Source organism: Tachypleus tridentatus, chromosome 12 (assembly GCF_004210375.1).
Source record: "Tachypleus tridentatus isolate NWPU-2018 chromosome 12, ASM421037v1, whole genome shotgun sequence".
Classification (NCBI taxonomy): Eukaryota; Metazoa; Arthropoda; class Merostomata; order Xiphosura; family Limulidae; genus Tachypleus; species Tachypleus tridentatus.
In genome coordinates, this window is record NC_134836.1 from 29,764,422 (window position 1) to 29,782,328 (window position 17,907).

Here is a 17,907-nt window from a genome sequence, read left to right on the forward strand (position 1 = left end):
AGTGTTTGTTACGAATGCTGGTTCTATGATAGGAATATTTTAATTAAAAAAAAACCCTAATCTCGATTAACATTTTCAAGAATTAAAGGTAAGTGGTTAGAAATTTGTCTATGGATCAGGCATGGCCAAGTGTTTAAGGCACTCTTCTCGTAATCTGAGGGGCACGGGTTCGAATCTCTGCCCCATCAAACAAGTTGCACCTTCAGCCGTGGGGGCGTTATAATGTGACGGTCAGTCCCATTATTCTTTCGTAAAAGAGTAGCTCAAGAGTAGGCGGTGGGTTGTGATGACTTAGTTGCCTCTCCTCTAGTGTAACTACAAAATTAGGGACGACTAGCGCAGATAGCCCGTGTGTAGTAGCTTTGCGCGAAATTCAAAGAAATAAGTTTTCGTAGCCACTCTGAAGCAACCTGATAGACAAAATGAAATAATTGTTTCGTATTTCCTTTATTATGTTGCGCTAAAATTTAGTACAAAAACGTAGAGTTCTAAAAATATTTTAAATTTTATCTTGTTTCTTATATATGAAGAGATGATTTACTATGCAAAAATAAAAAAAAAATCTGAACTTACGGAATCAGAAGGTTAAGTGACATTTTAACAAACTGTAATACTGATCTATTGGTTTCAGATATTTGTATGACTCTTGTATCTGTTGACAGCTTCTACGTACGTTAAAAAATAACTTCCACAAAATTATTTTCAAAACGCTCAATTTAAGTGAAGACATACGATAAATATTTTATGTCTTTTATGTAGAATGTCTTAGGGTTTTCTTTCTAAAACAAACCAACTGGAATGATTCAATTCTTCGCCTTATTTTATGGCTCTGTTCAGAAACAGTAAAAGCATTAAACTGCCTCCTTCCCTCGTCCTTTGTTACCTCGATGTGAGTTTGTTATATGTATATCGTAATTATACTTGGTTGTTCCTTTAAGTTTTACTTGGAGGATTACCTGACAAGTTACACGGTACAGAGCATTATTTCTCTCTAGTTGGTTCGTCGCGCCAAACATGCTCGCCCTCCCAGCCCTGGGGGCATTATAATGTGACGGTCAATCCCACTATTCGTTGGTAAAAGAGTAGCCCAAGAGTTGGCGGTGGGTGGTGATGACTAGCTGCCTTCTCACTGCTAAATTAGGGACAGCTAGCACAGATAGCCCTCGAGTAGCTTTGTGTGAAATTCAAAAACAAACAAACAAACTTTAGTAGGTTTTTTTTAACCTTATCTATTGTTGGACAATCGCAGAAATTGAGATTTTGAAGACTTTCCCAGAAAGAAAATCAACATTTTTCTTTTGTTTACGTTATCAGACAACTTATCGCATTTTTTATTTATTATTACTTTTTTTTTAAAATGAATAACCTTTTAACAGACTTCAGTTATTTATCATTTTAAAACGCGGCTCCTAACACTACATTATTTGACAAATAGTAAAAGTGTATTGTTATAATTTGAACGGTTACAAAGCTAATACATCATTACACATGGAGAAACTTCCCAGTTTTCACTTCGGAAATCTAGTGAGTTTACTTGCAGTGTGCTATAGAAAGATTGGTTAGCGTTACACGAGCCAATTAGTGTTAGTAAGACAACCAAATATTTGTTAGATTGAAAAAAAATAAAGACGAGCTAATTAGTGTTAACAAGAAAACCAAATGTTTGTTAGATTGGAAAAAAATAAAGACAAGCTAATTAGTGTTAACAAGACAACAAAATGTTTGTCAGATTGTAAAAAAAACACTAAATTGTTTTTGTGTGCATTTTGTCAAATAACAAAAAGATTTATGACAGTAATTGTAGGTTCCGTTAACGCATATAAAGCATTTACACTTATCTGAAAGATTTGTTTGGTATTGAATTTCGCGCAAAGCTAGCCGTCCCTTATTTAGTAGTGGAAGGCAGCTAGTCATCATCACCCACCGCCAACTCTTGGGCTACTCGTTTACCAACGAATAATGGAATTGACCGTCACATTATAACGCCCCCATGGCTGAAAGGGCGAGCATGTTTAGTGCGACGGGGATTCGAACCCACGACCATCCAATTACGAGTCGAACGCCTTAACCCACCTGGCCAGGCCGGGCCTATCTAAAACAATATCAATTGCAAACCGATAAACTTTATACAACAAATTTTTAGATAGCGTTATTCTCCAACATGTCACAAAAGTTAAAGAAATAACGGAGGATTTTAACGTCAAATCATTATAAATTCTAAGAACGTCTTAGTGAAAGCAAAGATAAATATGTTATTTCAATCACTCTATGTCTGCCATATATAATACCCGCGTGACCACTACTGATACATATATCATGACACAATACCGTCTAGTTAGTTGAAGTAATAAAATAATTGCGCAGGCGAGGAAGTAACAAATGCAAAATAGAAGATTAAGCAGTGGCGAAAAACTCGCCATATTAAAACAACTTTATTAATAAAACAACAAAACAACGTTTCGTGTAATAGCCCTTCATCAGGTTACAAGTGGCAATGAAACTGTTAAAATAGGGGTTAGGTTGCAGGAACAAATAATGGAATGAAGGCCCTAGAACATGTTCGTAAAGCTAACAAAGGTAACGTATAAATAATAACAACAATCTAAGTTTGTTTGTTTTTTGAATTTCGCGCAAAGCTACTCGAGGTCTTTCTGCGTTAGCCGTCCCTAATTTAGTAGTGTAAGACTAGAGGGAAGGCAACTAGACATCACCACTCACCGCCAACTCTTGGGCTATTCTTTTACTAACGAATAGTGGGATTGACTGTAACATTATAACGCTCCACGGCTGAAAGGGCGAGCATGTTTGATGCGACAAAGATTCGAACCTGCGATCCTCAGTTTATGAGTAGTCGAGCTCCCTAACCACTTGGTCATGCTGGGCCAATAATGTAAGAATAATGAACAAGTGCATTGGATAATATTGTTCAAAGAGACGCAGTAATAAAAGGTGTATGAAATTAATAGGAGTGAAGAACGATGGTAAAAATAAGATAATAAAGTAAACATATATAATATAGAAAGTTTTTATTCTATATTTCCATTTTTATTTAGTTTATTTACTAAGATTAATTGTATTTACAGATTTTTCTACTTTTATCTTTATTATTTTTACATTTCTTAGCTCATTCGTAGTTTCAGAAACCTTCTCTCGAGCCTTCAAGCCACGTGTTATTTGTTTTTTCAACCTAATTAACTCTTATATAACAGTTTCTTTGCCACCGGTAACCTCATGACAGGCTGCTACCCGAAACGTCATAAAGTTATTCTAATATGGCGAGTGTGTTTTTCTTACAGCAAGGCCACATCGGGCTATCTGCTAAGCTCACAGGGGGGAATCGAACCTCTGATTTTAGCGTTGTAAGTCCGTAGACTTATCGCTGTACTGGCGGTGGACTAATATGGCGAGTTTTTCACCATTACTTTTATATACTCTTTAGTGCCAGGTACGTAAGAACAAGACATGAAAAGTTACAACATTTTGAAACGTGCATCTAAGATGTAACCATTGTTTGACCAAAAATTATGTTCAAGGTTTATGGTTGAGAAATTATTATTTTTAATGGTCAGGAAAAGGCTAATTAAGTTTGAAAAAGTCATTATCAAACGGCATAATTATTTATTGAAGAAAAGTTGCACAAGCACATTATGGCGAATTGAATATAAACCAAAACTAAAACGAAAATCAACAACAACTGAATTTGTATGATGTAATTACTAGCATATTTGAAGTAGGGGTTGGGTCCTCCGCTGGTACAGTGGTAAGTCTTCAGATTTACAATGCTGAAATCAGGAGTTCGATTCCCCTTGGTCGACTTAGCAGAGATCCCGATGTGGCTTTGTTATAAGAAAACACTCACTAGTGGTCGTGTTATAATATCTGTGCTGGAATTAAAACTCTAAGAAACATGTTTTAACTAACGCGTCAGTTCAACTGATTGATCCTGGAAATTGAAGTATTATTCTTCACCAGTTAAAATACCCTATTTTCTCCAGAGAAAACAACGATAAGAGATAATCTTATTCCATATGTTCCTGGGATCTCTTTGAGTATCTTCTTAAGATAAGAGGAAGAGATAAGCTTTAGTAAATGCGGACTACACTAGCTATTACACATCTATTTCTCTTATACGGTGATTAATTTACAGAATATCTTGCCGTTGGCTATATCGGAGGTCAACGCGCTACAGTAATTCAGAGGGAAATAAATGATTTTCCCGAAAAGTTAAGAAATGGGTTTAAGTTTTTGCTTTATTTAGTAGCGGATGTACAAGGATATTTTTGAATTAGAGGTTCCCATGTTGTCTCTTTAGTAACTCTTTAAATGATAATCTAATTTATTCTCTTGTATTTCTTTTTTATTAGGAGCAACTAACTTTACTTAACTAGTTGTTAGACTGAGTGTGTTGGTTAAATAAATGGTAAGTTTTATATCATTATTGATCTATAGGTCCCATATCCTCGGGTACCTTTTTCTCTATGATACGTTTTATCATTCAGCATTGTAGTTTGTACCTGATTTTATTTGTCTTTCTTATACCTTTGTAGCCTAGATGTTTAGAACCTTTATTTTCACCTGTTGTAGATTATCGTATGCGCGGCTCTGATCAACAGAACTTCACGTAGTAGCTGTATATTGTAACTATAAATTTTTATTACAGACATAAATACAATAACTCTACATATATAAGAAATGTAGAGTATTATAAGTGGGTGCACAAAAGTTGTTTAAAAAAAAGGAATGTTTGTATTAAAACATTAAGTAAATATATATTATAATATCTTCATGTCATCTGCTTTCATACGTAAAAAGAAATTCGACTCACAGTAAACGTTAATGGTAAAACAAAAAAGGCTGAAGTTGTGTACGTGTAAAATAATACTGTTACAGAAAGATAATTTATTGCTATTATATTCCAAAATTCATTTTGTAAAATATGTGCTTGAAGAAGAAAAAACCGCATTGAAGATTTCACTCATTATTATGTTATTTTTCACATCTTCTGTTGTTGCAATGTGTTACCGTTCGTTTGTTTAAATTGGATATTCACGCAAAACTACTGAAGGGAACTATCTACGCATAGCCGTACCTAATTTTTCAAGTGATAAATTAGACTATAAGAAAGGCAGCTAGACAACGGCACCCACCGCCAACTCTTGAGCTACTGTAATTGAATATTTGAATTTGGTCGTCACTCTTATAACGCACACACGGTTTCAAATTTTGGAGCGTGATTTACGCCAATGGGACGCGAAAAGGGAAATGTTGGATTCGTAGTTCGGCAGGTTAATCATCATATGTGGTTTGTGTGAAATGAAAGTTTTCTTTTTTTTTTACTTTAACGTCTTTCAGACTGAAATTAGAGAATTTCTTCCATAATTTTCCCATTCCTCCTTTAAGGAGTTTTACTTCACATAAATGGGTGGAAGAAAAGTTCCCGGTAGGTGGAAGATTAAATACAAATACGCCTCTTAATTTAAATTTGATCACAAGCTATCACTCTTAATCTAAATGTGTATTCATCAAAACAACATTGGTCATACGTGGGATCCTAAGACAAATTCTAGATTAAAATTCCAACATCAGTTAAACGTAATAATTTCCGGTTCGTATTACGCAATAATGTCCTCTAGTGGTGAGATGAATAATTAATAAAAATGTTAAAGACGCTGTGATAAAGTAATTAATCTGGTTTTATGGCAGGAGGATACTTCTTTTATAGTTGTTACTATTTAATATTTTGTCTGTTTCAGTTCAATTCTAATTTGTTATATTTTAATATATGACATGTTTCATCCCTAGTTAATGAAGCATGGCTTTTCATTGTGTGGATAAATATCGAGTCTAGAATTGTTCTGCTTCTTGTAAATATAAATAAAAATACAAACATAAAGTTAGTTTAACTTTTAAAAGTAATAAATTAAACTATCGGTTATCTGGTCAATATTTTATCAGATTTACTGAACATACTCGAGGTCTTATAGCAATAAAATTCTAGATTCGATTCCTCTGGTTGGCGCAGCGTAAGCAGTCCATTTTGTAGCATTGCGTTTGAACAAACAAACTTGAACTAAAACGGCCACATATTGCGTTTATTTTTAACAATTCAGAACTTAAAAATATCCCTTTTACTACAGATTTATTTGCTGTGCACAATAACTGTGTAGTGCAGTTTTGTTCCTGCAGTCTTTTGAATATTGGGTCCTTTAAATACTTATTGAAGTTACTTTGAGAAATAATTAATAGTACTGGTATAAACAGGAATCCACGCAATAAAAAAAATAAACTTTAAACTCACACCTTACCTTAACAGCTGGTGATAGACATAATACTGGCTTTATTCTTGACCGTTTTAGCATTTTATAATTGCTCTTGATTTTGAAGCTTAATCACTGTCATTGACCCTTTACAACTGTACTTGACCTTTAGCTCCGACGTTAACCTTCCCATTTAATTATTTTTGCGATTTATTCAACAAGAAATCATTGCATAAAATACACATTTTGCACTAAAAAACGTTTAAAATTATCATTTTTGCAAATACCATACATACTGACAATTAAACAATGACCACATTTTCAATACTGGCTGGAAGAATAAACACTAAAGAACATGCTATCTTGGTCAGCAGCATAAGATATGTAAAACACATAAGTAACATCACTTGACTTTTTTTATACATTTGCATCTAGGGTACTTAGAAGTTTTGCCGTTTTACCCTAATCTGTTTGTAAAGTTAAACCCAAAATGATAATAAATATTCAATGTGCGAAATAAGTTTGAACAAGTCTGTTTCGTTTGTAATAATTTCCATACATTACACAACTAAAATTAATAATGTGTTAAAGCAATAAACTAAAGGTAAGAAAGCAACTTAAAAATGGCATTTCTTTAAGAAAAACGACGATTTCAATAAAAAAAACTAGCATACAAAAAGTAACTTTCACCTGCATTATACAGACGAAGCTAAAATTACGAATATTTTCTAAAGATTAGAAACACCCTTTTAATTCTTTTCATTGTAATTGTCATACATTTTCATGGGATTATTTTCTTTACACAATAATTAACGGTTATAATATGATCAACAATGGAAATAAGGTTTGAAACTTGCTGATCGGTACAGAGTTGATAGATAACAGAGAGAAAATTTTCGTAGTAAACGCGTAGTATCTCAGTTCGGGGGAAGAGTCCTAGAAGGTTTTATCTACATTAAAATGAAAGTAAACAGAAGACTTGTACTTGGGCATGAAGTGAGGGGGGACTCCCTTAAGAGAAGAATTTTGTGAGAAAGCAAAGAAAAGTAAGGATGACTTGTGATCAGCTCCAAGAATACATTATGCAGCACAGAGTGAGAAGGCCTAGTGAGACTAACACACACTGCAAATAATTTTGTCAAATAGTTCAGAGTGAGACAGTCTCGTGAGTTAAACTAACAGCTTAAGCACTACTTAAAACAAGGCTACCAAGGGCTAGGTTAGATTGCAAATAATTAATAGTAGACACTACCAAGCGCTAGGTTAAATAGCAAATAATTATTAGTAAACACTTCCAAGCGCTAGGTTAGATAGAAAATAATGTGTAGCAGAGGTTGTAGGTTGGCTAGTTTAAAGTAATAAACATTCTCTTAATTAGCTTCAGTTAGGATTACCCAAACAAAGTATAGAACGAGCAGTGATGTACTTTGGTGACGTGAGTGAGCTCATTCTAACTACTTTGGAATAAAATCGAAAATGACTTTGAGAACTTGTGCGGTAACCTTTTAAAGCAACAGTTCTCTCGCTCACGCAACGTCACACAGGAAAAACACTAATAAAAATCGTTAGTAACTCCCCGATCAAATGTTTGCATAATTGAGGAAGTTCATGAATAATAACAATTATTATTATTGTTATTATTATAAGAAATTTTATATTTAACTTTGTTACTCTCAGGTTAGTTTATTGTCCAGTACTCACCTTCTCTATTATTACAGATACCAAAGAAATCTGTTGAACTAAATTTAAGTTTAGCTAGCGTTTGTAATATTGAGTAGTATTTAACACTAAATTGTAATAAAGGTAATAAATATTTAGATAAGGAACATTTACAAGGAAGAGATAAATTATAATGGTAATTAATACGATGAGAACAGAAAAGACTGGTACTAAAACAAACACATATTTATACTTTGCCTAATTTAGAACTTCACGGCAATATTGTTATTGTATAGACTTAAATTTGAAGAAGTGAAGTAAAGAAGCTGGATAACAGGTGGATATGCAGGAAAAGTACATCAAAAACACTTCTTAAATAGCAGATATATTGCTTTGTTTCTTATTTGCAATTTCTGTTGTTCCAAAGATGAATGACCCGATATATCTTCCTTATTACCTGTTCAAGTATCACTTACTGTTGGCCACGGTCTTCAGAGTCACAGCTGGCCACATGCGTTTATTTACTTGCTGGAAAACAGCTGTTGCTGAAAGAAATGAAATCACGTTTCATGTCTTTTTATCTAAGTTTTTAAGTAGGATAGTTATTTGCAATATAGATGAACATTTACTGTTTTAGGTCATATTAAAAACGTAACCGTGTTATCATCAGCATTGTACACTGCTGCCAACTGATTTTTTGTAACATTTAAGTGTTTTGAAGACCTGATTGACCGATATCCATGAGCTGTGAGGGAAGTCACTGTACACCCTTCCTCAAACACCTCTAGCTTTGGTCTATCCTAGATAACATATAACATAGTGATAACAGAGACGATGTTATTTTATAGCTAACTATCACAAACATTCCTTCGACAAACTGTATGACTTAAGATCACCTCACCCGTTCTAATAAATTTATTTTTTGAAGCAATAATTTCAATATATATTTCAAGAAAATAGTATATATGGATTTCATTTGCTATCATTGTTGCTTAAATATTTAAAAATTAAATGTGACAAAACATGTAGAAAATACGAAAACCACTATTGTATCTCAGAACGGCTGGTATGGGTATCAACACTTATTGATAAGGAGAGAACAACGTTTCGACCTTCCTAGGTCATCTTCAGGTTAAGAAAAAGAAAGAATTTGAATGTGACCGTGGATTCTCCTTTCTTAACCTAAAGATGAGATAGGAAAGTAAGGCCTGGCATGGCCAGGTGGCTTAAGGCGTTGGACACGTAATTTGAGAGTCACTGGTTCGAATCCCGGTCACACCACACATGCTCGCTCTTTCAGCCGTGAGAACGTTGTAATATTACGGTCAATACCACTATTCCACGAGTTGGTAGTGGGTGGTGATGACTAGCTGCCTTTCCTCTAGTCTTACACTGCTAAATTAGGGACAGCTAGTGCAGGTAGCCCTTGAGTAGCTTTGCACAAAATTCAAAACAAACCTGGGTAGGTCTCTTCTTATCAATAAAAGTGTTAATATCAATAACAGCTTTTCTGAGATACATTTTTATTGCAAGTGGGTTCCTAATCATCAAGGAAAAGCACTATTATTGTTCGTTGTTTCTTTCCTTTATTAGTATTTTAAAAGGAATTTTATCATCTCCAGTGAAAGCTCGTAAATATACATGTATAATATATGTGTGTATATGTATTAGTAGTTGATTATTTGCTACTTCCACCACCAAAGGTGACGGATGTTGTTTTCACCCCTGTATGTTTTTGTCAACAAGATTTCTCGAAAATAGCTGAATGGAATATGACGAAAGTTGGTATACCTTTGGAGTATGACTAATATTAGAAATTATTAGTGTTTGAATGGTATTGGACGGTCGCAGCAAGATCACAAAAACATTATGTTATCGGGGGAAACAGTTTTTCACGCAGTTTTTGCTCATATAACTTAGTCAAAAATGATCAAATTTCGATGAAACTGAGTAGACATACAGGGGATAGAAAAACAAAGTGGTCACCCTTGAAAATATTTTTAATTTATTGTATGTTTTATTAGATAACAAAAAAGGAGGTAAATAATAATTTTATGATGAGCATCCTTTTGGGGACAAATTAATTATAAACTATTTAATTAATGAGTTAATGTTAAGAGTTCTTTTTTAGGTCTTGCTCTTGATTTAAATCATTTATAATTAATTTGTCCTTAAAAGGATGCTTATTATTTACATTTTCTGTCCTAAAAGGACAAAGAATATCTTACTAAATCAAGCATTTAAATATTTCCCACTCTGATCTACAATCACATCTATTAAGGATGTAATTATATGAAACGTTACTTAATTACCATTATTTTAATTACTGTCTATTTTAACAAATTTTCAAGAATTTCTACACCATCCACAAAACAGACACTTTGACTTAATAAGTTGACATAGTATTTTACACATTACTTTATCTTACTCAAGTTTTTAAAAAGATGGACTTTCACTTTTGTATATATATATATATATATATATATATATTTGAACACTATTACCTTAACAGCACTTGTGCATGTCATCAATATTAATATTTAATTTAGTAAAACCATTATTTTACGTATTTTAATATCTCTACTAGTAAAGTTTGCTACAACTAAATATAATAAGACCCCGCTAGTACAGCGGTATGTCTCCGGATTTACAACGCTAAAATCAGGGGTTCGATTCCCCTCGGTGGGTTAAGCAGATAACCCTTTGTGGCTTTGCTATATGAAAAACACACACAAATATAATAAATTAATGACTTGCTGTTTATCCATCTATTTTTATATAGCCATTGATCACTTTCAAGCGAACACAAATCTTGTGAAAGTATAGATTATATACTTGCCAGAGAACATATATATATATATATATTTATATAATTAAAAATTGACGTATGTTTTTTATTTTTATTATAACAACACTACTTAACATAACTCACTTTTATACAGGAACTAGGCTTAAAGAGCAGGGTAGACCTCTTTTGATATAGCAATAGATAAAAAGAAAAACATTAAAAAAAATAAGGATATTATTTTCTAGATATAAATCCACAACATTATTCAAAAGTACAAAATCATTGTTTTTAAAACTAATTATGGTAGAATTTTGAACAACAATGTATGTGTAGAGATCCACTGATGCTTACAAATGACGTTTTATTTAGATATATAAGCACCAATGACAGCAAATGAAAGTTAGCATAGCTGATTGGTTCTCTTTATACTAGGTATAATTTGTCTACTGAGCTAATAATTAGTGCCCTACCAACATAATGGGGGTTGAAGTGCCAACATCAGGAGGTATGTTTATTTAGCTTACTGACCCCTAAGTGATAATACCTTATCATGTTCCTTTGTTGTTGTTTTTTTATTTCTTATTATTTACTTTTTAGAGTAGTCACCTTCTTATAGCTGTCTGCAGACAGTGAAGGGTGATATAAATGTGGGGCACTGTGAGCTTGAGCACCCACATCTATTTCTACTAATTTCTATTTACATTCCTTTGATTATTTTACTATTTAATTACTATTTATGTGAGACTGTTAAACGGAGTTTAGGACTGATAGACGGTGTATCCCCATCGCAATGTGTGTCCTACTTCCACAGTCACTTCAAAAACCTAAGGTAGATTTTATATCTCGCATAACAGCCTGTACCCTAAAGATCCTATTGATTGGTGCAATGTTTTTTTTTATTTTTGTTTAGACTTGTTCCTATTTATAACAAGTTATAAACAAACACACACAGTCAAACACGAACGTGTTGGTACTTTGACAACGTATAATCGTATCACGTTCTATAAAATAACCATTAACTCTTTTACGTTTCAGAAAACGTCTGTTGAGAAAAGTGTGCTTACATCCGGCTTTATATGATGACATTTATTTCGTATGTAATCTTAAAATTATTTTATCTTATAAATAAACATAAGTTGTTGAGCAATGTAAGATTTAAATATAAACACCATAAAGCTGAATTCCTCCTACTAAACTTTTGTTTCACTTAGGTACAACATGTATTCGTTGTATAGAACTTTAATCTGTAGTTAGGGTGCGAGTTAATTTACGTACACAGCTTAAACATAATTTTTGTTAATTTAAAGGAAATATCCATTTATATTGTCAGTGCATCACAAGTTTAGAAAAGTTAATTGCATTCTTAAGCTTGTAATATATTTGAACTTTGACGAATTATACACTTTTATTGTTGTTTCGGGTTATTTCAACAATGCTCAAAATTCAAGAACATACGATATTATTTTAATACAATTTGAAACTTTTAAACATCTGTATCGATGCTAAATGAACTGACGTAGGTGTTACAAATGAAGTTCAATTGGATTAGCGGACGCTGTATTAACGAAATATAGATCGTTAGTTTATTTGCATTAACAGAAGTTTTTGGCAATAAACTTTAATTTGCGTTAAGTACGTTAGGATAATAATTCACTATTATTATGTAAGACCCCAAAGACATACAACCAAAAGCGTCAAGATGTTTGGATTTAATATTCTAATTTTAGTTTTCTATTTTAAAATAGTCGTTAGTAAAGTGCAGTATTAAGATGATGTTTAATCACATTATTTGAACAGGAAGTGATGTTAAAGATTCCAGGAGACTACTTAGTAAAAGGAGAAACACTTTTCACTCCAGATCCAAATTGCTTGTTGTTGGAGAAACAGTTACAACTCCAGAACTAAGTGACACGAATAAATACTAATTACTCCAGATCCAAGCTGTTTAAGTAAATGGGGAAACGCCACTCCAGCTTCAAGTTTTTGAGTAAACGGGGAAACACCAATACAAGTTGTTTAAGTAGACAGGAAATACTTACCACTCCAGATCCAAATTGCTTAAATAGTCAGTCAGCAAACTCTTTCCACTCTAGATCCAAGTTGTTAAGTAGACTAGGAATTATTTACTGATCCAGACTCAAGTTGTTTAATTAGACAGGAAAACGCTCAACACTCCAGATCCAAGCTATTTAAGTAAACAGGAAAACGTCACTCGAGATCCAGGTTGTTTAAGCAGACTGAGAAACGCTTAGTGATACAAACTCAGGTTGTTTAAGTAAACATGAAACGCCATTCCAGATCCAGGTTAATTACAAGGAGACACAACAATCCAAGTTGTTCAAGTAGAGGGAAAACACATGCCACTTCAGATCCAATTCATGTAAACGGAGAAACACTTACCACTCCAGATCCAAGTTGTTTAAGTAGAGGGAAAACACATACCACTTTAGATCCAATTTATGTAAACGGAGAAACACTTACCACTCCAGATCCAAGTTGTTTAAGTAGACTAGTAGAGGAGCCAGCGGGACTCAAACCTGCTCCACCCACAGTGTTGTAGAGAGCAGTAGCCGAGTAGCGTCTACCTCCGCGTCCAGATGTGAAGTAATCGATTCCCAGACTTGCAGGCGATATCGGCTGGAAGAGGTGAAATATTCCATAAGGTGAGTTATTTCTCAATTAATATTTGTTTTAATAACTGTTATGATGATATTTTACCATTAATGATACTCTAATGTAAAATGTACATAAAGAGATTTATTTCTCACCAATTTTACGCGTAATTGTTAAAAAACATACAAGACACCGACATAGAAAAACGTATGTTTGTTTGTCACTTTGAAAGAACACAACAAACTTTAAATTTACGAACTTGTACAAGCCTTATTATTTTTATCCTAAACTTATCATTATTGCATTTCTATTAACCTTCGGTGCAATGAACTGGAACTTAATATCTTGAGGGTTAGCACTGGAATGACGTCTCATCTGCATGTTTCCTGCGCTAGGGCCCCGTGACAGGCTATTTTCTGGGCTAGAGGGCGCTACCAGAATTCTTGGTGGTTGAATGGTGTTGTCGGAGTGACGCCGTCCTGGTAAAGTCGCTTGCACGCGCAGTAAATTTGAGTCAGGAGATGAGGATGCTTAGGAAAATAAAGATAACTGATTGATTATTTCGTTAACAAAACCTCTTAGAAAGTAAAAGATATAAATATAAATCTATCATTATTAGGAAAACAGTTATTAAAGTTTACAAAACTGAAAAATGTTAAGATATAGAATAATGAGTGTATTAATTCCCATTTTTAATCCAGGTTTGGTTCATTAAAATGTTTTATTTCTCTGTAAATGACCCTGTATTTATTCGCTAATTTTTGTCCCAATTTAGTTATAACCTACCTAGCAGTTCAAGTAAACAAATATTACAATCAATCACCGTATCCTCCCTAGTTCTGAGATCAGACTTACATGATTCTCTATTCGTCACTGCCTTAACCATTTTCCTAACTTAGTGTTTTCTTCTTCATACCATTTTTACGATGACATCGAGACAATCAAATTTTCATCTATTCCTCCTACTTCAATTTTGCCCATCAAATTTTCAGTCGACCTTCTATCAGATCTTATAATGTTTAAAAAGTAAAGCATCTTTATTACCCGCATATATACATATATGTCTCTGTACGTTACAGTCTTTCCTCCTTAGTTTTTCTTTCTATGCAGCTGATTTTGATCATTCGTCTATAACACCATATTTCAAATGTTTTCAACCGTTGTTTTCTTTATGCGGACAAAATCCAAATGCCCACTCGGTAGAGTAAGACTGACTATAAACAAGATTTTACTTATTCTTTTTCTTAGTTGTAATTAACAACGGTTTCAGTTAAAGCAAGTTTTCTCAACCCACATTCATTCCAGTGAATGTTAAAAAAAAAAACACATGATTGCTGTTGCGAGATGTAAGCCTGTAATTTTTTAACATAATGATCTACATAAGGCATGTTGTTTGTTTGTTTTGAATTTCGCGCAAAGCAACTCAAGGGCTATCTGTGCTAGCCGTCCCTAATTTAACAGTGTAAGACTAGAGGGAAGGAGCTAGTCTTCACCACCCACCGCCAACTCTTGGGCTACTCTTTTCCCAAAGAATAGTGAGATTGTCCGTCACATCATAACTCTCCCACAGCTGAAAGAGCGAGTATGTTTGGTGCGACCGGGATTCGAACCCGCGACCCTCAGGTTACGAGTCGAACGCCTTAACCCACGTGGCCATGCCGGGCCTTTATGTTGCAATTACCTGTTGGTAAAGATATGTGACTTATGTAGCCGAACACAAACATAGTTATGGTCGTTTATAATGTCATTTTACTCTTATAATCAAATATAAAAATCTTAGATTGAAAGTGAGTTGGAACAGCGGGAATGTACGTTTAATATATGAGCCTAGTAACATGTGAATCATATAAATAAAAATGCTTTTAATAGTGCAAGTAATCTCGCTAACTATTACTGAGGTTTTTCTCTCTATTTTATATATAAATTGAATGATTTTACCTTGCTTGTCTATTTTTGTCTTTACTCTAAATTCTGTGACAAGCAAAACAATATTGTACAGTATGCAAATTCCATCGGTAGTGTCCCCCAGTGGCACAGTGGTATGTCTGCGGACTTACCCACTAAAAACCGGGTTTCGATACCCGTGGTGGGCAGAGAACAGACAGACTATTGTGTAGCTTTGTGCTTGATTCTAAACAAACAAACAAACAAACAAACCCATCGGTAGTAGATGGTGCAGTATTCGTGGACCACACCGATAATAAATGGTACAGTATGCGCGGACCACACCGATAATAAATGGTACAGTATGTGTGGACCATGTTGAAGCAGATGATGCGATATATTTGGACCACACCGGTTGTAGATGGTGCAATATTTGCAATATATGTGGACTACTTAACCGTTTTGTTTTCATATCTTTGCTACGTGGAAAATAATAGTTGATTATTTCATGTGATTTGTGTGACTGCGGTTTAAAACTCATCAGTCACTAATCATTTGAAATCAACATTTCCAAACATATGAAACATTTTTATACATAACATATGTTTATAACGACACTTTTAAGAATATTTCAACTTCCTCGAGAGTTCTTCAGTATCAAAGCATGTTCCTTGTTACTCTATAAAACAAATAAAGCTTTATTTTCGCGATTCGTGTTATTTAACTTTTGAAACATATATATATATATATTAACTATGAAGTTCTAAACATGACTTTAGAGTACATGCGACATGGAAGCCAGTCGAAATCCTATTTTATTTTGGATTTGTGCTGTACACCTCCACTTACATTAGATTGATTGTGCATTATCCCACTTATACTGGATTGGTCGTGAGGCTCTGATAATGCCAAACCTATTTTTAAGTTAATTTCTGTAATGGAAGGAAATTGTGTAGAATTTAAAAATTAAAATGTTGATAGTGAAGTATTATCTTTGAAAGAATGATTAACTGCCTGAATATACCACCTATCTTTGTGTACATACAGTCGAAATATACGAAGATAAATGTTATTTATAGGTTTTGTTATTGATACCGCAAGTTTTGTTCATGTTTAAAAACAGAAAGTATTGCATCGGAGTGAGTTAAGTAAGACAAATCAGATGATGATGTTTGTTATTAAGGTGCCACGGATTTCAAGATATTTCTTAAGCCGAGCTCATAAACCGTAATTTCAGTATTTCAGCCAACAGTATATGTTTCTCACAAGATAAGATCGCACAAGGCGCGCACAGATACAAAAGTCGTATATCATTAACAATATTTTGTCTTACATTGAACTCTGGTCGAGGAAGAAAAACTTATCTCTTCTAGAAGTCTCGACTTCTTTTAAAGTAAAAAAAGTATTTCTCTGACACTTGACAAATGATAGTTGTCCACTGAGAATATGTATCTTACACTAGTTTTACAATCATCAATCAACCGAAACTGAAACTGATGAGATAGTCCAATGTCGCCATGACAGCGGTGTCAATCAAATCCATTGAAGAATTTTGCATCACATAATTAAAGAAAAACAAACAAACAAAAACACGTCAAAATACTACACAAAACGTTTTATACTTAACATGCAACATGGTTTTAGACAAGTTTCAGTAATTTATTTATATGCTGTTGTAGACACATTTAGGCGGCCACGAAACTGCTACGTCAGGGAATTTCAAAAAACAAAAAGTGAATAAAATTGTAGAAAATCCCTCCCACTTTTTTATTTGTTTTTTGCACGTGCACGCAAACTATGCTTCCTAGCTATGCCAGTTATTGACAATATTTTAACATAACTTTAGCCAGACATATCTTATACTGTTTATAATGATAATCATCTCATTTACTAACTTGTGTGTGTGTGTGTGTAAAATCGTGTGTTTTATTGGAGAAGTTGACACGGAAAGTCAGGAAATTTTTTGATAGTTTGATGTTATTTTCCAGAGAGTTGTCTGGAATGCCATGGAAGTTCCGCTACAACTAGGATTCCTTCTTACAGGTGTAAACTAAAAAAAAAAAAGAGGTCCGCAGGTGGGATGGCGGTAGATTTTCGGACTTACAACGTTGAAATCAGGGGTTCGATTACCCTGAATGAACACAGCAGATAACTGAGAGCTGCAGGTTGCCAACCGTTGCATTGTTTTTTAATTCTTTTTATTACTTTAACAGAATAGCTTCTGCTAGTGTGGTTATTAAATTTATTTTCAGTGTACTCTAAAATTTCTGCGTTTTTCTTTTTATCTCTCCCCTAGCGACCGAAAAGGGTAGGAAGGGAAGGAAGAATATAACGATGGCACTTATCCTACTCCCCTAGACAACACGATAACTAGTGTTGTGGAGAAATAAACATTTTTAATAAAATTTTATAGGCTAGTCTTCTTGTAAGTGAGGAACAACCTTATTGGTTTTAGGTTAAAAAGTTCGCAGACCACCAATCCAGGAACTAGAAATTTTATTTTTGTGCAAAAGTAAACATAATCATGAAATACACCTACACACACTTGTACATTTGGTGGCCATTTTATTAGGTACAGCTACTCTACACCTACACACACTTGTACACTCAGTGGCCATTTTATTAGGTACAGCTGCTCTTTAATGCAAATAATGAAACAGAGAATCATTTGGCTGCAACTCAATATATATAAAGCATGCAGATTCA

The 17,907-nt window shown here is 33.8% G+C and overlaps 1 protein-coding gene across 1 annotated transcript in view; it reads right to left on the bottom strand.

Annotated features, from left to right (window-relative positions):
- Positions 1–5,320: 5,320 nt before the first annotated feature.
- The window catches only part of LOC143235451 (SCY1-like protein 2), a 205,079-nt gene continuing 192,492 nt past the window's right edge, over positions 5,321–17,907 (bottom strand). The window contains exons 16-18 of the mRNA XM_076473644.1: positions 13,633–13,847; positions 13,186–13,341; positions 5,321–8,461 (exon numbers count right to left, since the gene is read on the bottom strand). Of these exons, the coding sequence (XP_076329759.1) occupies positions 8,438–8,461; positions 13,186–13,341; positions 13,633–13,847 (395 nt within the window). The 3' untranslated portion in view covers positions 5,321–8,437. The remainder of the gene's footprint in view (positions 8,462–13,185; positions 13,342–13,632; positions 13,848–17,907) is intronic.